Below are 16,668 nucleotides of genomic sequence, written 5' to 3' on the forward strand. Positions count from 1 at the left end.
CCGTAAATCCATGCGGGGGACGTTTTACTCCGAGCCCCTCGTCCTATATATCTCCCTTCCCCAGACATTGACTCAATTGCTTCATTCCCTCTGTCCTACACTCCTCTCATTCCTCCCCACCTTATCTAAACTAAGCCGAGAGCCACCGGCTTCGCAAACCACCCGAAATGGACCCCTCTCAAGTCAAAATCCCGCCCATGAAAAACCTCACGGTCGACAACATCACCGAGAATGTCATCCGCATCAACTCCCTCTGCGAGGACCCGCGCATGAAGTACGTCCTAGAGCGACTCGTCACGCACCTGCACGACTTTGCGCGCGAGACGCGCCTTTCGTCTGCGGAGTGGATGACGGGATTGAAGTTTTTGACGGAGGTCGGGCAGATTTGTACGGATGTTCGACAGGTAAGCCTCTCCTCGTCTTATAGCTCGATGGATGGAAAGAATGGCGAGGCTAATATTTTCTCTGTGATCAGGAATACATCCTCCTAAGCGACGTCCTCGGCCTTTCCATCCTCGTCGACTCAATCGACCACCCGAAACCACCCCACAGCACAGAAGGCACAGTCCTCGGCCCCTTTCATACGCACGAAGCAGAGGAGATCACACAGGGCGGGTCTATGTCCTCCGACCCCAAGGGCGAACCCCTGCTCGTGGTGTGCAACATCAAAGACACAGCGGGTAACCCGATTGAGGGAGTCAAGATCGATATCTGGGAGACGGATTCCACGGGGCACTACGATGTGCAGCATGCGGATCGTGCGGGGCCAGATGGACGGTGTATTATGAAGAGCGATAAGGAGGGGATCTTCTGGTTTAATGCGATTACGCCCGTGCCGTACCCGATTCCGCATGATGGGCCTGTGGGGAAATTGTTGAAGAAGTTGCATAGGCATCCGTATAGGCCGAGCCATATGCATTTCATGTTTGAGAAGAGTGGGTTTGATCATTTGATTACGTGAGTTTCTCCCCTTCCACACTTTCTATGCTGTGATTGAGGGCTGATGGGTTGATGATAGCGCGCTCTACCTCCGCAACGACCCCTTTGAGACTTCTGATGCTGTCTTCGGTGTCAAGGACTCGCTTGTTGTGGACATTGGCAAGGCTGGCCCCGAGTACGCTAAGAAGTATGGTGTCTCTGAGGACCACGCGCTGCTAACGTACGACTTCATTCTCGTTTCCGATACAGAGACCGCAGAGCTGCGCGCAAAGAACTCCAAGGATGCGCTGGATAAGCTGGGACGCAAGGTGAAGATTGTCAATGGGCTGCCGATCCCTGACCTCGACTAAATTGGATCATAACCGGGTGTTTGTTTCTCTGTATATATGCTGAATGTTTCTCCACCTGCATGCAAATACTACCCTCTACATGGCTCAACTCAACTTGGCCACCAGCAACCATCCATCTACTATATCTATCTCCCCTCCATCTCCAGAACCTGCCCAACCAAATCCCTAACCGTCTCCCCAAAAGACCTATACCCAACCCCCAACTCCACCCCCGCCCTTTCCCCATCCAACCCATGACTCCCATCAACACTCTCACTCCCACCCTGAACACCCCCCCTCAACCCCTCAAAGTGTTCCTTAATAATCCCCGCCGCAAGCCCATACGAAAACCTCTCCGGCGCTGCAACAGTATACCTCTTCCCACCCGCCTGTTCCCTTATCAGAGCCCCAACATGCGCGTCCGCCAAATCCCTTACATCGATCCAGAACGGCACGCGCGCGATGGGATCATCATTCCCGACTGCAACTTGCCATATCATCGCGTTACTTTCGTTCAATTGATCTGCGGAGTGGACGGGATGCACGACGGGCCCGAATGTCATTGGCGGGCAGAGGGATACTAGATCGAAGTTTGGCTTGTTTTTCTCCATATATTCCCAGGCTGCGAGTTCTGCGAATTTCTTGGAGCCGCGGTAGGCTACTACTGCGCTTGTTGAGGGTTCGATTGATTCTTCGTAGGTGAGTGGGTTCCAGTCGGATGCTGTGTATGTGAAATATGGCTCGCCTGAGCTCTCGGTTGAGGCTGCGGCCTTGAGGGAGCGCGGGACGTCCACGACGGCAGCGAATGAGGATGTCATGACGACACGACGGACGATTGAGTCTGGAGCTGATGAGGCGGCAAGTATGGCATTTACGCCGTTTATAGCGGGGAGAATTAGTTCTTTTTCGTTGTTTGATGTGACGTATGTAAATGGCTATATTACCCATCAAGCATTCAGTCAGTCAGTCAGTGCCCAACTATATAAAAAGTACGTAGTAAGTAGGTAGGACGGTAAACGCACACTAGCAACATGCACAACCCCATCAACACCCCTAACAGCCTCCTCCAACCCACCCGGCCTCTCAAAGTCGTCGATGCGCACGAACTCAAGACGGTCTTTGTACTCTGGGCGAGCGGCTATCATGGCTTCGCCCTTTGTGGGGGAGCGCGTGGCGCCGCGGACGCGGATGCCCTGCCGTAGGAGGGCGTCGACGACGTGGGCGCCTATGAAGCCTGTTGCGCCGGTTACGAGGACGAAGTTCATGTCCATTTTTGGTGTCATGGGTGGGCTTGGGGTGGAGGGATTGAGATGGGAGGTACTTTTTGGTAGATTGCGGGGGAGGAAGAGAGGGCTTGCTTGGCTAGTAGCTACCTAGGGTAGGATGTCGGATATTGATGGCCGGGCGAAGGAGCCGGAGGTTCTCCGATGGGGGAGGAACGGGTCTAATGACACACATTGCTGCATTAGATGAGGGAGAATGTTGTATTTCAGGAGTAAATATCAAAAGATACTATAGCAGACTTTCGCCACTTTATCTTCCCTCAAAAAGATCTTGTTCGCGGCCAACTTCCCAAAACTAGCCCCTGGTTGAGGCGTTAGCCCTAACAATATGTCCCTCACAACCCGCCTCAGGACATCGGCCAAGAAGTGTCGAAGAACCCAGCTGGAAAATGTTCGGGTATACACTAAAAGTCGAACCGAGTTATTACCCACGATAAGCTCTCATCATCTTATTCTTTGTCTGCTTGTTACCTCGGTTTCAGACGATTCCTCTTGACTGTCTTCAGCCGGACGCTTGAGGCTATGCTGAGTCTGCCCAGGCATGCCAGAAGATGGAGCATCTATCAAAGAGCGAGGGGAGCTGTTGTCGGCCTGCTGAGGTGATATAGATGCGCCGCTTGCACTCCCGCCTCTAACAGGGTGACCGTTACCATTGCGGTCCAATTTCTTCGGGTTGCGCATCTCCATCCGCGAGCGAACGTGTCCAAATTGCTTCATCATAGCGCCATCCGCCAGAGACTTAGTGACAAGTCGTGTTGCCTCCCTTTTCTTCAGCGATTTATTGCTTCTAAGCATCTCTGCCACATGTGCCTTGACCAGATTGTAACCAAGCTGGCTCGCAAACTGAGGTATTGCCTTGTTTGCATTGATGCACTCAAGGTAGCGGTCGATGGTATGGTCCGCGAAGAGAATCCACACCTTCTGATTCTCCTTCTGTCCTAGGCGATGCAGCCGGCCGATTACGTGAAGTAGCGTGCTATAGTTGCGGGGAGATTCGAGCACTATGGCGCGCGAGCAGGCGTAGTGGAGGTTTAGCCCAAACGAACCGCACTCGAATGTAGTGAGGAGGATCTGGCAGTTAGAGGCGGGGTTGTTGAAGATTCTTGCTGCGGCAGAGCGCTCGTAGATTTTCATGCCGGCTTTGATGGTCCGATATGAGATGGACAGAGAGTCCAAGAACATCTCTACATACCACAGTACCAAAGGTCGTGGGCAGAAAACCAAGAACCTGGGCCCCAATCCTCCCGATTGAGAAGCTAGAGTAAACATTCCTTCTGCCTCGAATATCTTCAACATGTAGCATAGCTTGGGCGAGTGTCGACCCAGATAAATTGCCCTGTCAGATCATGAAAAAGGCTTGGGATCGTCCTCGTCAAGTGAAGGCTGAGAACCCAAGATCTTCTTGTTTTTTTGGTATTGGAATCAAAGCTCTTCATGATTGTTGCCCATTTTCGAGAAGGTTTCCGGAATAGATACCAAAAGGGTCGGTATAGCCTTCGTCTAAAGGCGTCCATGTACCTCTTGCACGGTCGTGCTGGAACTTTCATCGGACTCTGATCCTACCTGTCCATTTTCGACTTTTGTCGTAGCCTCTGCATTCGCTGTGGATTTGGATTCGGGCAAAAGCTCCAGCGTTCTCGTCATCCAGGTCTCATAAGACGTGAGAACGATTGTCCTTCCCGTTTTCCTGTCTTCGGGACACAAACCAGCGGTCCATTCCTGGAGCTCCTCGTCAGTATTTATAGTGATCCGCTTTAGGTCATCCCCATTGTTGGCTCTGTTCTTGTAGAATAGCCGGAGCTCGATGTGCTGTCCAAATGTTGTCGATATCTCATGAAACCATGTGTCTATTACCCTGGCAGGTACCACGATGAGTGTAGGTTTGAAGGGTGCATTGTTTGTAGTAGATGAGGCATACAGAAACGACAATGTTGTCAAGGTCTTGCCCAATCCGCAGCCATCTCCAAGTATTCCCGACTTGACTGGGCCCTTCTCCTGGTCTATCTTTCAGGCCATGGCTGTTACCTGCCATGGCTTCAGCCATACCTCCGTCGCTTCGTCTATTCGAATGGCTGATCTCCAGGGATCAAGATTAAGCTTGGTGCATGCGCTCGCCAAAGATGGAGCAGTTGCTGATGCGCGCTTTACTTTGGTGCGAACCGCCCTGACATCTATCTCTCCCATTTGTTTCTCTGGCTCATCTTCTGGCACCTCGGCATCTGCATCTGCCAGGGCAGCAATATCGGCGCCTGCCGCTGATACCAGGCTTGTGAGATAATTTGTGTCCTCTGCCCTGTCTGGAACCGAAGTATCGTCTGGCCACTGTTCCTTTAATGACGGGTTTCCGCGAAGTAGGGTATCTAAAACTCGACGACGTTCATCGTTTGTCAACGGCGGCAGAGGAGCATAGCCAGACTGTTCATCTTCGAGACCAGACATTGTATCATCAGACAGAGACATGACCTTTGTCCTAGACTGTGCGTCTGCCTGGGATCTTGAGGAGAAAATCACATGTAGTACGAACGTCTGGTTGGGACGGAGCTTGCGCTCTGCTGTGCTGAAGGTGCTGACTTGCTCGAGACCTCGGCCAGATTTGATGTCGCTGGTGAGATATGGTCGTGGATGAAAGACGAGAAGTGTGTATTCATCAACTTAGGACGGACTTGGAAGAAGTGGTTCGTTGGCAGGAGCGATGGGATTAGTAGGAAGCCGATGAAGATAATTTTTGCTGGATTTTATTGAGAGGCTTCTTGATGATAGGGACGATGACTACTCGGACGATAAAGATATCGATGTGGAGAATTATCTCATCAAGAAGTAATTTGGCCTGTGCTAGAGCTGGAGACGCAGCAAGTCTTTCCACCTTACTCGCTTTACCTTGTCCTTCTATTCTCTTTTTCGGCCAACGCTCTCTCTCTCTCTCTCTCTCTCTCTTTCCTTTTCTTTTCCTCTCAGACCTACCTGTTCTACTTTTCTCTTTTTATCTTCCCTAGTTTCTTCGCTTGCCTTGCTCTCGTTTGGCTGCGCTGTTATTGATTTTCTCTCGACTGCTTAGGGCTGACCCTCTCCAGGTCGAACCCTAGTTTTAATTGTTCCTCCCATGTGCCAATCTTTGGGAATCGAATTGGATAATGAGATTTATTCGCTAGTTTGAGCCATAATGAAAACTGCAGTTTAAGACTCTCTAGATGTTCCTTGTTAGTCAACTCAAACAAACGTATCCTCCGCCTCAAACATAGGCGGAACCAGCGCCTTAGGCGGCCACCCGTCCCTACTATCAAACCTCTTCTCAAACGTATACCTCCCCGACCCAACAACTTTCTCTTCCTCTTCCTCATCACCAGGCAAAATAACCCTAGCCATCGAATTCGGCGGCACAATCAACTCCAATTTAAACTGATCACCCTCCTTAACCTCCCACTTAATCTCCACCCTTCCATAAACAGTCTCATACCTCGCCTCCGCAAACGTAACCGTTCCCCCAGGTAAAGGCTTAACAATGATCTCCCTCCACCCCGGTGTTCCGGGCCTAATCCCCGCAACAGTCGCATGCAACCAATTAATAATCGACCCCAGCGCATAATGATTAAAGCTCGTCATTTCGCCTGGATTTATACTTCCATCGGGGAGCATACTATCCCATCGTTCCCAGAGCGTCGTGGCGCCCATCGTTATGGGGTACATCCAGGACGGACAGTTCTTTTCCTGCAACATGCGGTAGGCGAGTTGGTGGTGGTTTGCTTTTGTGAGTGCGTGCGTTATAAGTGGTGTTCCTGCGAAACCAGTTGAGACTTGGAATTTGGCGATGCGCACTAGGCGTGCGAGTCTTTCGCCTGCGGCGCGGGCTTGAATGGGGTCGTCGTGGAGGTCGAAGACTAGGGCTAGGCTTAGGGCTGTTTGGGTGTCTCCTATGAGAAGGCCTTCGGGGGAAATGTACTTTGTTTGGAAGCGGGATTTGAGGGTGCGGTAGTCTGTGCCGTAGCGCGTTGCGTCGGCTTCTTCGTCAAGGATGCTGGCTATGCGGGATAAAAGGCCGGTTATGTAGACGAGGTAGGCGTCTGCGACGAGGGTTCCGTCTGTGCGGGAGTTACCGGGCTGGTCTGGGGGTGCGGTTGGGTCGAGCCAGTCGCCGAGTTGGAAGAGGGTGTCATCCCAGAGACGGTCTGGACCGCGCTGGACGCCGCGGTCTAAGTAGCCGGTCATGCTGGGATATTGCTGGCGAAGGATGTTGGCGTCGCCATAACTTTGATATAGTGTCCAGGGCAGGATTATGGTTATGTCGTCCCAGACTGCCTGGGGGAAGGTAGGCCAAAAGGATTCGTCTATCACGTTTGGGACTACAAGGGGTGGAATGGCTTTGGGGTGAGCCAGTTGTTCAGCGGAAAGGCCTTGCAGCCAGTCGCTCAACATCCCTCCTGTATTGTAGAGGAAGCTTGCTGAGGGGGCGAATATTTGCAGGTCCCCTGTCCAGCCCATACGCTCGTCTCTTTGAGGGCAGTCTGTTGGCACGGAGAGAAAGTTTCCCCTCATACTCCAAATAGCGTTCTGATGTAGTTTATTGACCATCTCATGGCTGCACTTGAACCACCCTGAGCGTTCGAGATCGGTATGTATGACCTCGGCTGCAAGGCTCTGAAGAGTAAGCGGCGTATCGGCATCCTCAGGACTCCAGCCATCAACCTGGAGATAACGGAAGCCATGGAATGTATAGCTCGGAGCCCAGTCACGAATCTCATGATTAGCAGAAATAATCTCATCTTGTGCTTTGGCGACTCGAAGCGGCCGAGTCCCCAGTTCCCCATCTTCGAGGACTTCAGCATGCGAGAGAACAATAGAATGGCCTTCTGGTTTCTTGACCGAATGGATTCGGATACGACCGACAAGGTTCTGCCCGAAGTCGAGCACTACCTTGCCTGATGGCGTGCGAATAATCTCAATTGGATTGACTACCTCAGTCACTCGCACCGGCGGCGCGTTTGGCGCTACGAGCTGTGTCGGTGGCAGCGCGATTTCCCGCACGGATCCCCAACCTGAAGATGAAGTCTTCCAGTGATCCTGCTCTTCTCGCGCGTCATAGACTTCTCCATCATAAATCTCGCTGCGGATGATAGCCGATTGGTGAGATTCCCAGCTTGAGTTCGTCACGATGATAGATGGCTCCTTGATCTCGCCAGCCGTTACCTCCAGCTGAGCAAAGGCTGCAAGCTCGTCGCCGTAGATGAAGCGTCTGCCTCCATGAAATCCCAGCCTCGTGGCATACCAACCCTCCGAGACCTCTATAGCGATAGTATTCTCTTGGTGTTGCAGCAGCGAAGCAACATTGAACACCTCATAGTTCAGCCGATTATGGTAGCTTGTCCATCCGGGAGCCATGCAATGGTCCCCCACTCTCTTCCCATTGATGTATGCTTGGAACACACCCAAACTCGTGATGTAGAGCCGCGCATGCCGTATTACTGCTGTTGGTAGAGTAAACGTCTTCCTGAACCGAATCGGTCGTAACGGGCCGTCTGCTTGCTTCACAGGACTGGTGATCGCACTCGCGCGCCAGTCTTCCCGGCTCAGCAGCCCGCATTCCACGGTACTGTAGGCAGACCACCCAGTTGGTGCATTTTCGGGTCCTCCATACGAGCGTACGCGAATTTGTGCGATCTCTCGCGACTGTAAGGCCTGACTTGGCCATGGTACGAGCACAGACCCAGCTGATTTGGTGTGGTATATCTCGGTTTGGTGGCCGCGGACGACTTCTAGCTCGTATTCGCTCTGTTGCCAATTGACCGCAACGTTATCATCAGCGATAAATCTCCATGAGATGCGCGGCGTCGACGAGCCGATACCGAAGCCTGTGGGGTGTTGTTCGAACGTTGGTGGGGTTAGTGTTAGTTGCGACATTGTTAGACGTCAATGGCAATGTGCGACACTTTCTTGGACTCGGCACCTTGAGACCCAAGCATAACCAAGATAAGAGGATATATGGTTGACTCTATTGAAATTGCATGACACAATCGTTGTGCTTGAGGGAGCTACCCCGCGTGCGGAGTGCGCGTTCGGAGCTCCATCTTGGGAGGGTTGTGGCCGATAAAGCTCGGATTCGGGTTCAATGAAAGCGATCCAGCCGGCAAAACTTCGGTAGAATAGCTTGTAAAGCTCGAAGGAATGCGCGATTTGGACGCGCGTGATGCGGAGGATACAAGTGATGTCAAGCGCGCAGGTGTGGACTCGGAGCTTCGGACCGCATAGCCTGGAAAGGCGAGAACAATTGCGAGTCATGAAGAATGGGGAAAAGCCGCGGTTGACGCGATACCATAATTGCGGCTTAGTTCCTCTCTGTTTTCAAAGTCCAAAAGGGAAGTTCCAACAGCATTCCTCTAGGTAGTCCAAGTTCTCCAGGTAGCGAGCTAACGTCTCACGCTTACGTGCATTTTTCGCTCGTAGTGCTCATGTAGTGCTCATGTAGTAAGGGACGATTGGGATACTATACAGAGCAGCCATAATACATTGTACAATTGAGTAAATTATAGCACTATATGTCTATGCAAACTCCGCCATTAGCTCTCCAATAGCGTCAGCTCCCTTCCCTCCTCCCTCTAATCGACAGTTGGTCGTCTGGATCAACACGCGTCGATAGCTTGTCAGCGCAGGCGTCCCATTGTCAGTTACCTGCAAAATCAAATGCAGGACCTGACCGCGAGGAATAGCCTGCCTGCTCATCAGATCTAGGCAGCACCTCTCCGGCGGGGGCACTGTAACTTCGATCTTTCGACCATCTTGGACAGGATTTATGCCCAGATTAGCGACCTCTGCGTCTACCCACGACTGAGTGGCGCTTGGATCCTTGTAATGAAACCACTTGAATGACAGGACATCCCCTGAGTCAGGGTCATAAGTTCCCGATGCGTCGAGGGTCAATGTAGAGCCAGCCTCGGCTTCAACTTCCAGAGGAGCCAGGCTGGAGTCACCGTTAATCACAACAACGGGTGCGTGGTTGGCAGCGGCAAAGTCCGATGAGAGTGACCATTGAATGCGAGCAGCAAAATCGTTTTGAAAGGCATCTCTCCATCGCCAAATCGTTCCGTGGTTTGTGGTATATGTTCGCCCATCTTTGCCAACAACTCGATCTACGGTATCGCCGTAGTGGCGGCTTGCAAGACCGCTAGAACTGATATCAGACAGCTGATAGCGGCCACCCCAGGACCCGTATTCTGGATGCTCGGGCACACCCAGTCCATTTTGAATCAGATAAAGGAACGTAGCAGTGTCCCCTTCAGGGATAAAGAGGTAATCAGGATAGGCGGAACCCAAATCGCCAATCTGGATGTTTTCAAGGATCCATTCTTTGGTCACTTTTGTGAAGTCGGGACCACCTTGATCAAAGTTGTAGTATTTGTCTCCCGAAATGCCAGTCCATGCCGCGAGGCCGTAGTGATTCCAACCATGAACAGATGCAATGTAAAATATATCGGGATACCGATGACGAATCCAAGGACCCGTATCGTCCTGATCCGATATAGCATAGACACGTAGTTTCGAGCGAAGCTTGGCCGCCTCGCCCGCAGAGTATAACTTCTCGATGCGAAGTAGCACCTGTGCAAGGACATTTGTGCCACCCCAGCAGATGATCCATAGGGGCTGATCGCTAGGAGCTTGGATACGCTCGAGCAGCAATTCCCCGCCTTCGCTAAGAGGTATATCATCTCCCACTGCCTGCATACCATAGACTTCCGCACCCTTGCGCACAAGCCCCCGGAAGTAGCTTGCGGGCTGGTATTTCGCGTCGGGATGAACGTGGGCGTTGAGGTTGTCGATGACTTTTTCGTAGGCATCAATGATCTTGTGCATGTCCTGAGGACAGACCTTGTTCTTCATCCATGTTGAAGTACATGCGACCAGGCCTTCCGTCTGGAATTGGTGCGAGTATAGCAGATATCGCACGAGCGACTCGGCGTCGTCAGGCTCATTTGAGATGTCCGACACGATAAACACGCGGGGCTTGGTAGCGAAGCTTTGTAGAGTGGTAAGGCGATCCGTCATGGTGGAATTGGTAGAGTGGCTCGAAGTCCGTGACTGAGAGGACAATCCAGAGCCTCCATTGTGGCAGTACAGCTGTTTTTATTGCGGGGGAGGGGCAAAGAGGAGTGATCGATGCACTCCATGAGGCATCCACACCCCGTGACCAACTTTAATCACCGCCAAAAAAGGAAGGCGCAGGCACCGGTTGCTCCTTTCCTCAGAAGCTCTCCATGAGCACGTGTCGTCATGTGATACAGATAGCTACAGACCTGATCAGGATGCGCTAGTCTCAAAGGGGACAACAGCCCAGCTCCTCGGCAGCCGAAGATTAACCGACGATCAAGATCACAACATCATCTCCACTGCGTGCCACCATGTGGCCATGTGTTCAATCCTTTATGCGGGGACACGGCCCAGCGGTACAAGAAGTCAAGATAAAGCTACCGAGTGTCTCTCGACAGGAAATTTGGCGCCGAACTTCTTTCAATCCTCCTACATGACCAAACACCCATCATGAGTTTCAAGAAGGTTGATCCTGAGCATATTGAGAGTACTCTTTCGAAACTTACTTTGGAAGAGAAGGTTCGCACTCACTTCTTGGATATTGATCAGACAATTAATGATAAGCAACTAGATATTGTTATTGGCCGGAAAGAACTTTTGGGAGACACATGATTTTCCAGACAAGGGTGTACCATCCGTCAAGGTATGTAATCGACTCACATCACAGGAAACGATTTTGAACTGACCAGATCAACTCCCAGACTTCGGACGGACCCAATGGCGCTCGAGGAGCTACGTTCAAAGGAGGCGTAACTGCTGCCTGTTTTCCGGCGTCGTCTCTTCTCGCCGCAACCTGGGATCTGGATGCCGCCAAGAAAATCGGAAATGCACTTGCAGACGAGACGCGCTCAAAAGGGGCAAGGGTACTGTAAGGAATGGTTTCCGTCTGGTCATGGAAGCTCACTGACAACTCCCAGGTTAGCTCCCACGGTCTGCCCTCATCGCCATCCATTGGGAGGCCGCAACTTCGAGTCATTCAGTGAAGATCCCTTCCTTGCCGGAAAGCTGGCCGCGCAGTACATCCACGGTCTGCAAGAGAAAGGAGTGGCTGCTACGATCAAGCATTATGCTGTGAACGAGCAAGAGACATGCCGGTTTACAGTCAACGAGACTGTTGCAGAACGAGCACTTCGCGAGATTTACCTCAAGCCATTCGAAATCGCAATCAAGGAGGCAAATCCGTTGGCGGTCATGACGGCTTACAACATTGTGAACGGTACGCATGCAGACTCGCATGAGTTTCTTCTGAAGGAAGTGCTTCGAGGACAATGGGGATGGAAGGGTCTGGTCATGAGTGACTGGGGCGGCACCAACTCCACGGTCGAATCCTTGAACGCTGGTCTCGACTTGGAAATGCCTGGTCCTACTAGATGGCGCAAGGTCGATGAAGTGCTTGCTGCCGTGAAGTCTGGCGCTGTATCGGAGAAGACGATCGACGAGCGTGCACGAAACGTTCTCGAGCTGCTAGCTAAGCTCAACTGCTTTGAAGACCCTTCGATCCCCGATGAGCGAGCCATCATACTTCCTGAACATCAAAAACTCATTCGTGAGGTCGGAAGCCAAGGCATTGTTCTTTTAAAGAATGATGGTCAATTACTCCCCCTCAAGAAAGAGAAAGTGGCTAAGAAGAAGATCGCGTTGCTTGGCTTTGCGAAGGAAGCTCTTATCCATGGTGGAGGCAGTGCCAGTGTGAACGCTCATTATCGCGTTACCGCAGAAGAAGGTCTTCGTCGCGCCCTCGGCGACGATGTCGAGTTCAAATACACTAAAGGCGCTCATACCTTCCGTCAACTGCCATTGATGGGTGACAATGTCGTGAACCACGACGGCAAACCAGGCTGGACACTAGATTTCTTCGCCGCCGATGAACCTTCTGGCGAACCTTCTTCCTCGACTTCTGCTGAACAGCCCACCTACGTCCCGATCTTCGTCAAGGAATCATGGGGAAGTGTTCGTGCCACTACCCAGTTCACACCTACACAAAGCGGAAACCACTACCTAGCTATGTCGGGTCTGGGACGGTCAAAGATCTCTATTGATGGAAAGGTGGTCTACGAGCAAAAGGGGAACTGCTATGACTCAATGGCTTTCCTTCTTGGAGGCGTCGAAGAGCCAGAGGTTCAGTATCCATTCGAAGCTTCCAAGACGTACTCAATTGAGATCCAAACAGTGAAGCCTACGAGCAAGGGTGGACTGTCCATGCTGGACGGTTTGATCGGTTTCAGGGCTGGTTTCATGACAGAGCAAGACCACAACGAAGACGTTCTCTCCGATGCTGTGGAAGTTGCCAAGCGTAGTGATTTTGCCATTGTGTTCACCGGTCATACGCCCGATTGGGAAACTGAAGGCCAAGACCAAATCAGCTTCAACCTCCCCCGCAACGGCTCGCAGGACCGACTTGTCGCCGCTGTTGGAGGTGCCAACCCTAACACCGTCGTTGTCAACTGTACCGGCGTGGCGGTCGCAATGCCCTGGCTGAACGAGGTCAAATCGGTTGTTCAGGCATGGTTCCCAGGACAAGAGGCCGGCAACGCTATTGCCGACGTCCTTACTGGTGCAGTGAACCCCGCCGGTCGTCTTCCCGTATCGTTCCCTCACGCACTGGAGGATGCCCCCGCTTACGGCAACTTCCCTGGTGAATTCAAGGACGGAGAGGATGGACGTCGCCAGCTTGAAGTCACATATGCGGAAGGTGTCTTTGTGGGATATAGGCACTACGATCTGTCAGAAGAGCACCGCTCTAAGGTTCTCTTCCCGTTCGGCTATGGTCTCTCCTACACGACCTTTACGCACGGAAACCCCAAAGCAGTCGTCACCGGCGACACATCTGTTGAGATAACAGTGGACGTTACCAATGCAGGGACCACCGCCGGCTCCGAAGTTGTGCAGGTCTACGCTGGTGCGAAGTTGGCGGTTCCGGAGAATCCTGTAAAGGAACTCGTTGGCTTTGCCAAGGTGCCTGTGGCGCCTGGAGAAACCAAGACCGCCACTATCACATTTGCTACTCGTCAGTTGACTCACTTTAACGAACAGAGTAAGAAGTGGGAGCTCGAAGCGGGCGACTACGAAATCTCAGTTGGTCAGTCTGTTAGAGATATCACTGGAAAGGCAAATATCAAGCTTCCAGCCCTGAGCTACGACCCTTAATGTTAATGTCAGCTATTATGATAATAATGCAGTTACTTATTACTTTTACTCTCGTTCCTTAGCAGCGGTAGATACTCATCACATGACATCCGGAGCCTCGTGGCAGCCTGGCAGGTGACTTCCTCCCCGGAGCTCTTGTCTTCTTCAACTTGGCTCCCGAACCCAAATGATCCATTCCCATCAATGCTACCATTCGGGCTTTCTGCCACCGAAGATGACGCAAATGTTTGGCCAAAGCATGGTAAGCGCCTAATATAGTGTCCGCTAGCTCTGCCATACTGACGAAGTTCCCCAGATGAGTCGTTACACCCCCCGGCTGGTGGTTGGAATTGCCGTGTTTGCGGCAAATCCTCGGCCAACGCCCTCACCTGATCCGGAATCGATCCGCTACTCGGGGTGGCGTGGGGATTGGAACACCTGGAGGTCTGCCAGATCTGGAGAACCCCGGCCACGCTACTGACTCGAGTGGGTTTCTCCATGCTCAACTCCACGAATTCCAGACTAATACTCCACACCATACCATCCCTGACAGCAGCGATCCGAAGTACTACAACATCAGCTAGTATTGCCTGACGGCCGTCTCCTTCCCGAGCCCAATCCTGCGGGAAATCGAGCACGCTGAGTGGATAACGTTTGTCGGGCTCAAACTTACGTTTCGCCTGGGGCCCTTGTCCTATTTCCGAATCAGCTCTCGGACGCGTCGTATGCTTGTTGACTTCGACCAATGCAGGATTTTGTTTGCCCAGCGGCACTGCAGACATGCATTAAGTCACGGAGTCAAGCGTTCTGATTTTGAGAAGGCATGGGAGTACAAATAGATCGTCGTCGTCCGGCATAAAGTTGTTGGCTTCCATGTTCCATCCCTTGCATTTGCTTTTTAACCCTTTTCATTTAAACTTTGCAACCCCTTTTGTTCCAGAACAATTGTCTTCGCCATGGACAAACCCAGCGTGGACATGGTCGAACAGGCCGACGACCAGCAGCTGGGCTACCTTGCTGATTCAGAGGACCATGAGCTGGGCAAATGGGATAGTCTCAAGGAACATCCCTGGACCTTTGTTTGGTGCCTTTACGCCGTCTGGTGTATCCTCCTGGTCAGCTTCGAGAACCAAGCAGCCGGGACGGTTGTCTCGATCCCTCAATTCCGCCAGGACTTTGGCAGCTACTATGCCGGTGACTATGTACTCGAGACTCGGTGGCAATCAGCATTCAATGGTGGTCCTGTTGCTTCCGCTGTCGTCGGCGCCCTCAGCTCAGGTCAGATTGCTGATACAATCGGCCGCAAATGGACCATGCTTGGTGCTCTTCTGATCTCCGTTGCTGGAGTGACCCTCGAGTTCGTGGCGACAACCAACGAAATGTTCTTCGGTGGTAAATTCCTCAATGGTTTCGCCCTAGGTGGTCTCGCCTCAGTTCCAGTTACCTACGTCGGCGAGATTGCACCTCTTGCCCTCCGCGGTACACTCACCTGCCTAACTGCAATGGCCTACTGCGTCGGCCCATTCGTCGTTGCCCTAATCACAAACACCACGGGCACCTACACTACCCGCTGGGCCTACCGCGCCGTCTTCGCAGCACAATGGGGCTACGCCGCGATCGCCCTCGCCTTCATCCTCTTCATGCCCGAGTCCCCCTGGTGGCTCGTCTCGAAAGGCCGCGACCAAAAAGCCTTTTTTGCCCTCTCGCGCCTCGGCTACACAGACACGCAAAAAACAAAAAAGCTCGCATCCATGAAAACAACCCTCGATCAAGTCCGCCGCGAGACTGACGGCGCAACATACCTCGAATGTTTTCGCCGTTCCAATCTTCGCCGAACAATCATCTCCATCGCACCGCTTGCCATACAAGCTCTCTGTGGTGTCGTCTTCACAGCCTCATACTCCACATACTATTTCCAGCTTGCCGGGTACTCCAACGCAATGAGCTTCCGCCTTCAAATCGCAATTCAGGTCATGTCCATCGTCGGAAACGTCATGTCCTACTTCATGATCGATCGTCTTGGCCGGCGCAACCTTATGGTCTTTGGCCTGTTTACCATGACTTGCATCCTCATGATCACCGGCGGATTAGGCGTCGTGTCCACAGACACGTCTAACCCCAACGCCCAGGGCGCCGTTAAGGGCACTGTCGCCCTAATAATGATCTACTCATGGTGGTACAACTGCACCATCGGCGCAGCAGGGTACACCATCCTAACAGAAGTATCTACCTCGCGTCTCCGCGTCAAAACAATCGCCATCGGCCTAGCCCTCCAGAATACATTGTACATGATGTGGTCCTTTGTCCTGCCTTATCTTTTTAATCCAGATAAAGCGAACTTAGGGGCTAAAGTCATGTTCATCTTTGGTGGATTGTCGATCATCTCTCTGATTTATCTATGGTTCTACCAGCCTGAGACGGCAGGGCGGACGTATGCTGAACTAGATGAGATGTTTTATAAGCGAGTTCCGGCTTGGAAATTTAAGGAGTATAAGACAGATAATCAGGCTATGGGGGAGGCGGTTAAGGAGGGAACATTTGGGCAACGGGATGTTTAGATGGTGCTTCTGTTATCTTTGCCTTTGGTCTGTTGGATCTCAACTCTTGGGCGTTTCCCTTGGCAGCGGGTTAGGGTTTCAGTGGGATATATATAGCTATGAATAATGATCGATTTTGCTCTTTGTTTGACGGTCATTTACTGTTTTGGGGCAGGATACGACAAGAGCTTCGAAGAATTCTATCAAAAGCCCTCAATCAATTCTACCAGGTCTAAAAGGCCTTTCTGATGAGGCTATGCAACGCAACGGGCTGTTCCTTCCTCAACTGTACCGTGCTAGGCCTTAGGTCGCACCTTCTGTATTCGCTGCGTAGCCCTACCACGTCGACAAGGAAGGAACGATTACATGGGAAGGAGCGAC

General features: G+C 52.0%; 8 protein-coding genes across 8 annotated transcripts; 3 read left to right on the top strand and 5 right to left on the bottom strand.

The window, feature by feature from the left end:
* Positions 1–36: 36 nt before the first annotated feature.
* On the top strand, positions 37–1,400 carry BDV14DRAFT_163480 (intradiol ring-cleavage dioxygenase). The gene is made up of 3 exons (XM_073767047.1): positions 37–404; positions 476–957; positions 1,019–1,400. Exons 1-3 carry the CDS (start codon positions 168–170, stop codon positions 1,287–1,289), a joined length of 990 nt encoding a protein of 329 aa, XP_073633516.1. The 5' UTR covers positions 37–167; the 3' UTR covers positions 1,290–1,400.
* A 14-nt stretch (positions 1,401–1,414) lies between these two features.
* Positions 1,415–2,539, bottom strand: BDV14DRAFT_186833 (SDR family oxidoreductase; the record flags this gene model as incomplete). Its single annotated transcript, XM_073770874.1, has 2 exons — positions 1,415–2,203; positions 2,291–2,539. 2 exons carry the CDS (start codon positions 2,537–2,539, stop codon positions 1,415–1,417), a joined length of 1,038 nt encoding a protein of 345 aa, XP_073633517.1.
* Positions 2,540–2,995: 456 nt separating this feature from the next.
* On the bottom strand, positions 2,996–3,733 carry BDV14DRAFT_195242 (C-terminal helicase domain-containing protein; the record flags this gene model as incomplete). The annotated part of the gene is made up of 1 exon (XM_073772134.1): positions 2,996–3,733. One exon carries the CDS (start codon positions 3,731–3,733, stop codon positions 2,996–2,998), a length of 738 nt encoding a protein of 245 aa, XP_073633518.1.
* A 318-nt stretch (positions 3,734–4,051) lies between these two features.
* On the bottom strand, positions 4,052–4,990 carry BDV14DRAFT_195243 (uncharacterized protein; the record flags this gene model as incomplete). Its single annotated transcript, XM_073772135.1, has 2 exons — positions 4,052–4,546; positions 4,598–4,990. 2 exons carry the CDS (start codon positions 4,988–4,990, stop codon positions 4,052–4,054), a joined length of 888 nt encoding a protein of 295 aa, XP_073633519.1.
* A 701-nt stretch (positions 4,991–5,691) lies between these two features.
* On the bottom strand, positions 5,692–8,519 carry BDV14DRAFT_208229 (bacterial alpha-L-rhamnosidase-domain-containing protein). Its single transcript, XM_073775344.1, has one exon. The coding sequence runs from the start codon at positions 8,441–8,443 to the stop codon at positions 5,759–5,761; it is 2,685 nt and encodes an 894-aa protein (XP_073633520.1). The 5' UTR covers positions 8,444–8,519; the 3' UTR covers positions 5,692–5,758.
* A 437-nt stretch (positions 8,520–8,956) lies between these two features.
* Positions 8,957–10,729, bottom strand: BDV14DRAFT_163483 (uncharacterized protein). Its single transcript, XM_073767048.1, has one exon. The coding sequence runs from the start codon at positions 10,580–10,582 to the stop codon at positions 9,083–9,085; it is 1,500 nt and encodes a 499-aa protein (XP_073633521.1). The 5' UTR covers positions 10,583–10,729; the 3' UTR covers positions 8,957–9,082.
* A 178-nt stretch (positions 10,730–10,907) lies between these two features.
* On the top strand, positions 10,908–13,771 carry BDV14DRAFT_208231 (glycoside hydrolase family 3 protein; the record flags this gene model as incomplete). Its single annotated transcript, XM_073775345.1, has 4 exons — positions 10,908–11,143; positions 11,196–11,267; positions 11,326–11,492; positions 11,542–13,771. The coding sequence occupies exons 1-4, from the start codon at positions 11,075–11,077 to the stop codon at positions 13,769–13,771; spliced, it is 2,538 nt and encodes an 845-aa protein (XP_073633522.1). The 5' UTR covers positions 10,908–11,074.
* A 698-nt stretch (positions 13,772–14,469) lies between these two features.
* BDV14DRAFT_208235 (general substrate transporter) lies at positions 14,470–16,550 on the top strand. The gene has a single exon (XM_073775346.1). It carries the CDS (start codon positions 14,707–14,709, stop codon positions 16,306–16,308), a length of 1,602 nt encoding a protein of 533 aa, XP_073633523.1. The 5' UTR covers positions 14,470–14,706; the 3' UTR covers positions 16,309–16,550.
* The last annotated feature ends 118 nt before the right edge of the window (positions 16,551–16,668 follow it).

This window comes from Aspergillus stella-maris, assembly GCF_047715825.1.
Source record: "Aspergillus stella-maris strain CBS 113639 unplaced genomic scaffold BDV14scaffold_2, whole genome shotgun sequence".
NCBI lineage: Eukaryota > Fungi > Ascomycota > Eurotiomycetes > Eurotiales > Aspergillaceae > Aspergillus > Aspergillus stella-maris.

Excerpts from the sequence above, each read along its gene's own strand:
- BDV14DRAFT_163480 (XM_073767047.1), top strand. The coding sequence starts at position 168 with ATGGACCCCTCTCAAGTCAAAATCCCGCCCATGAAAAACCTCACGGTC. Across the intron at positions 405-475 it reads TTTGTACGGATGTTCGACAG|GAATACATCCTCCTAAGCGA; the intron begins GTAAGCCTCTCC and ends CTCTGTGATCAG. Across the intron at positions 958-1,018 it reads GGGTTTGATCATTTGATTAC|CGCGCTCTACCTCCGCAACG; the intron begins GTGAGTTTCTCC and ends GGTTGATGATAG.
- BDV14DRAFT_208229 (XM_073775344.1), bottom strand. The coding sequence starts at position 8,443 with ATGTCGCAACTAACACTAACCCCACCAACGTTCGAACAACACCCCACA.
- BDV14DRAFT_163483 (XM_073767048.1), bottom strand. The coding sequence starts at position 10,582 with ATGACGGATCGCCTTACCACTCTACAAAGCTTCGCTACCAAGCCCCGC.
- BDV14DRAFT_208235 (XM_073775346.1), top strand. The coding sequence starts at position 14,707 with ATGGACAAACCCAGCGTGGACATGGTCGAACAGGCCGACGACCAGCAG.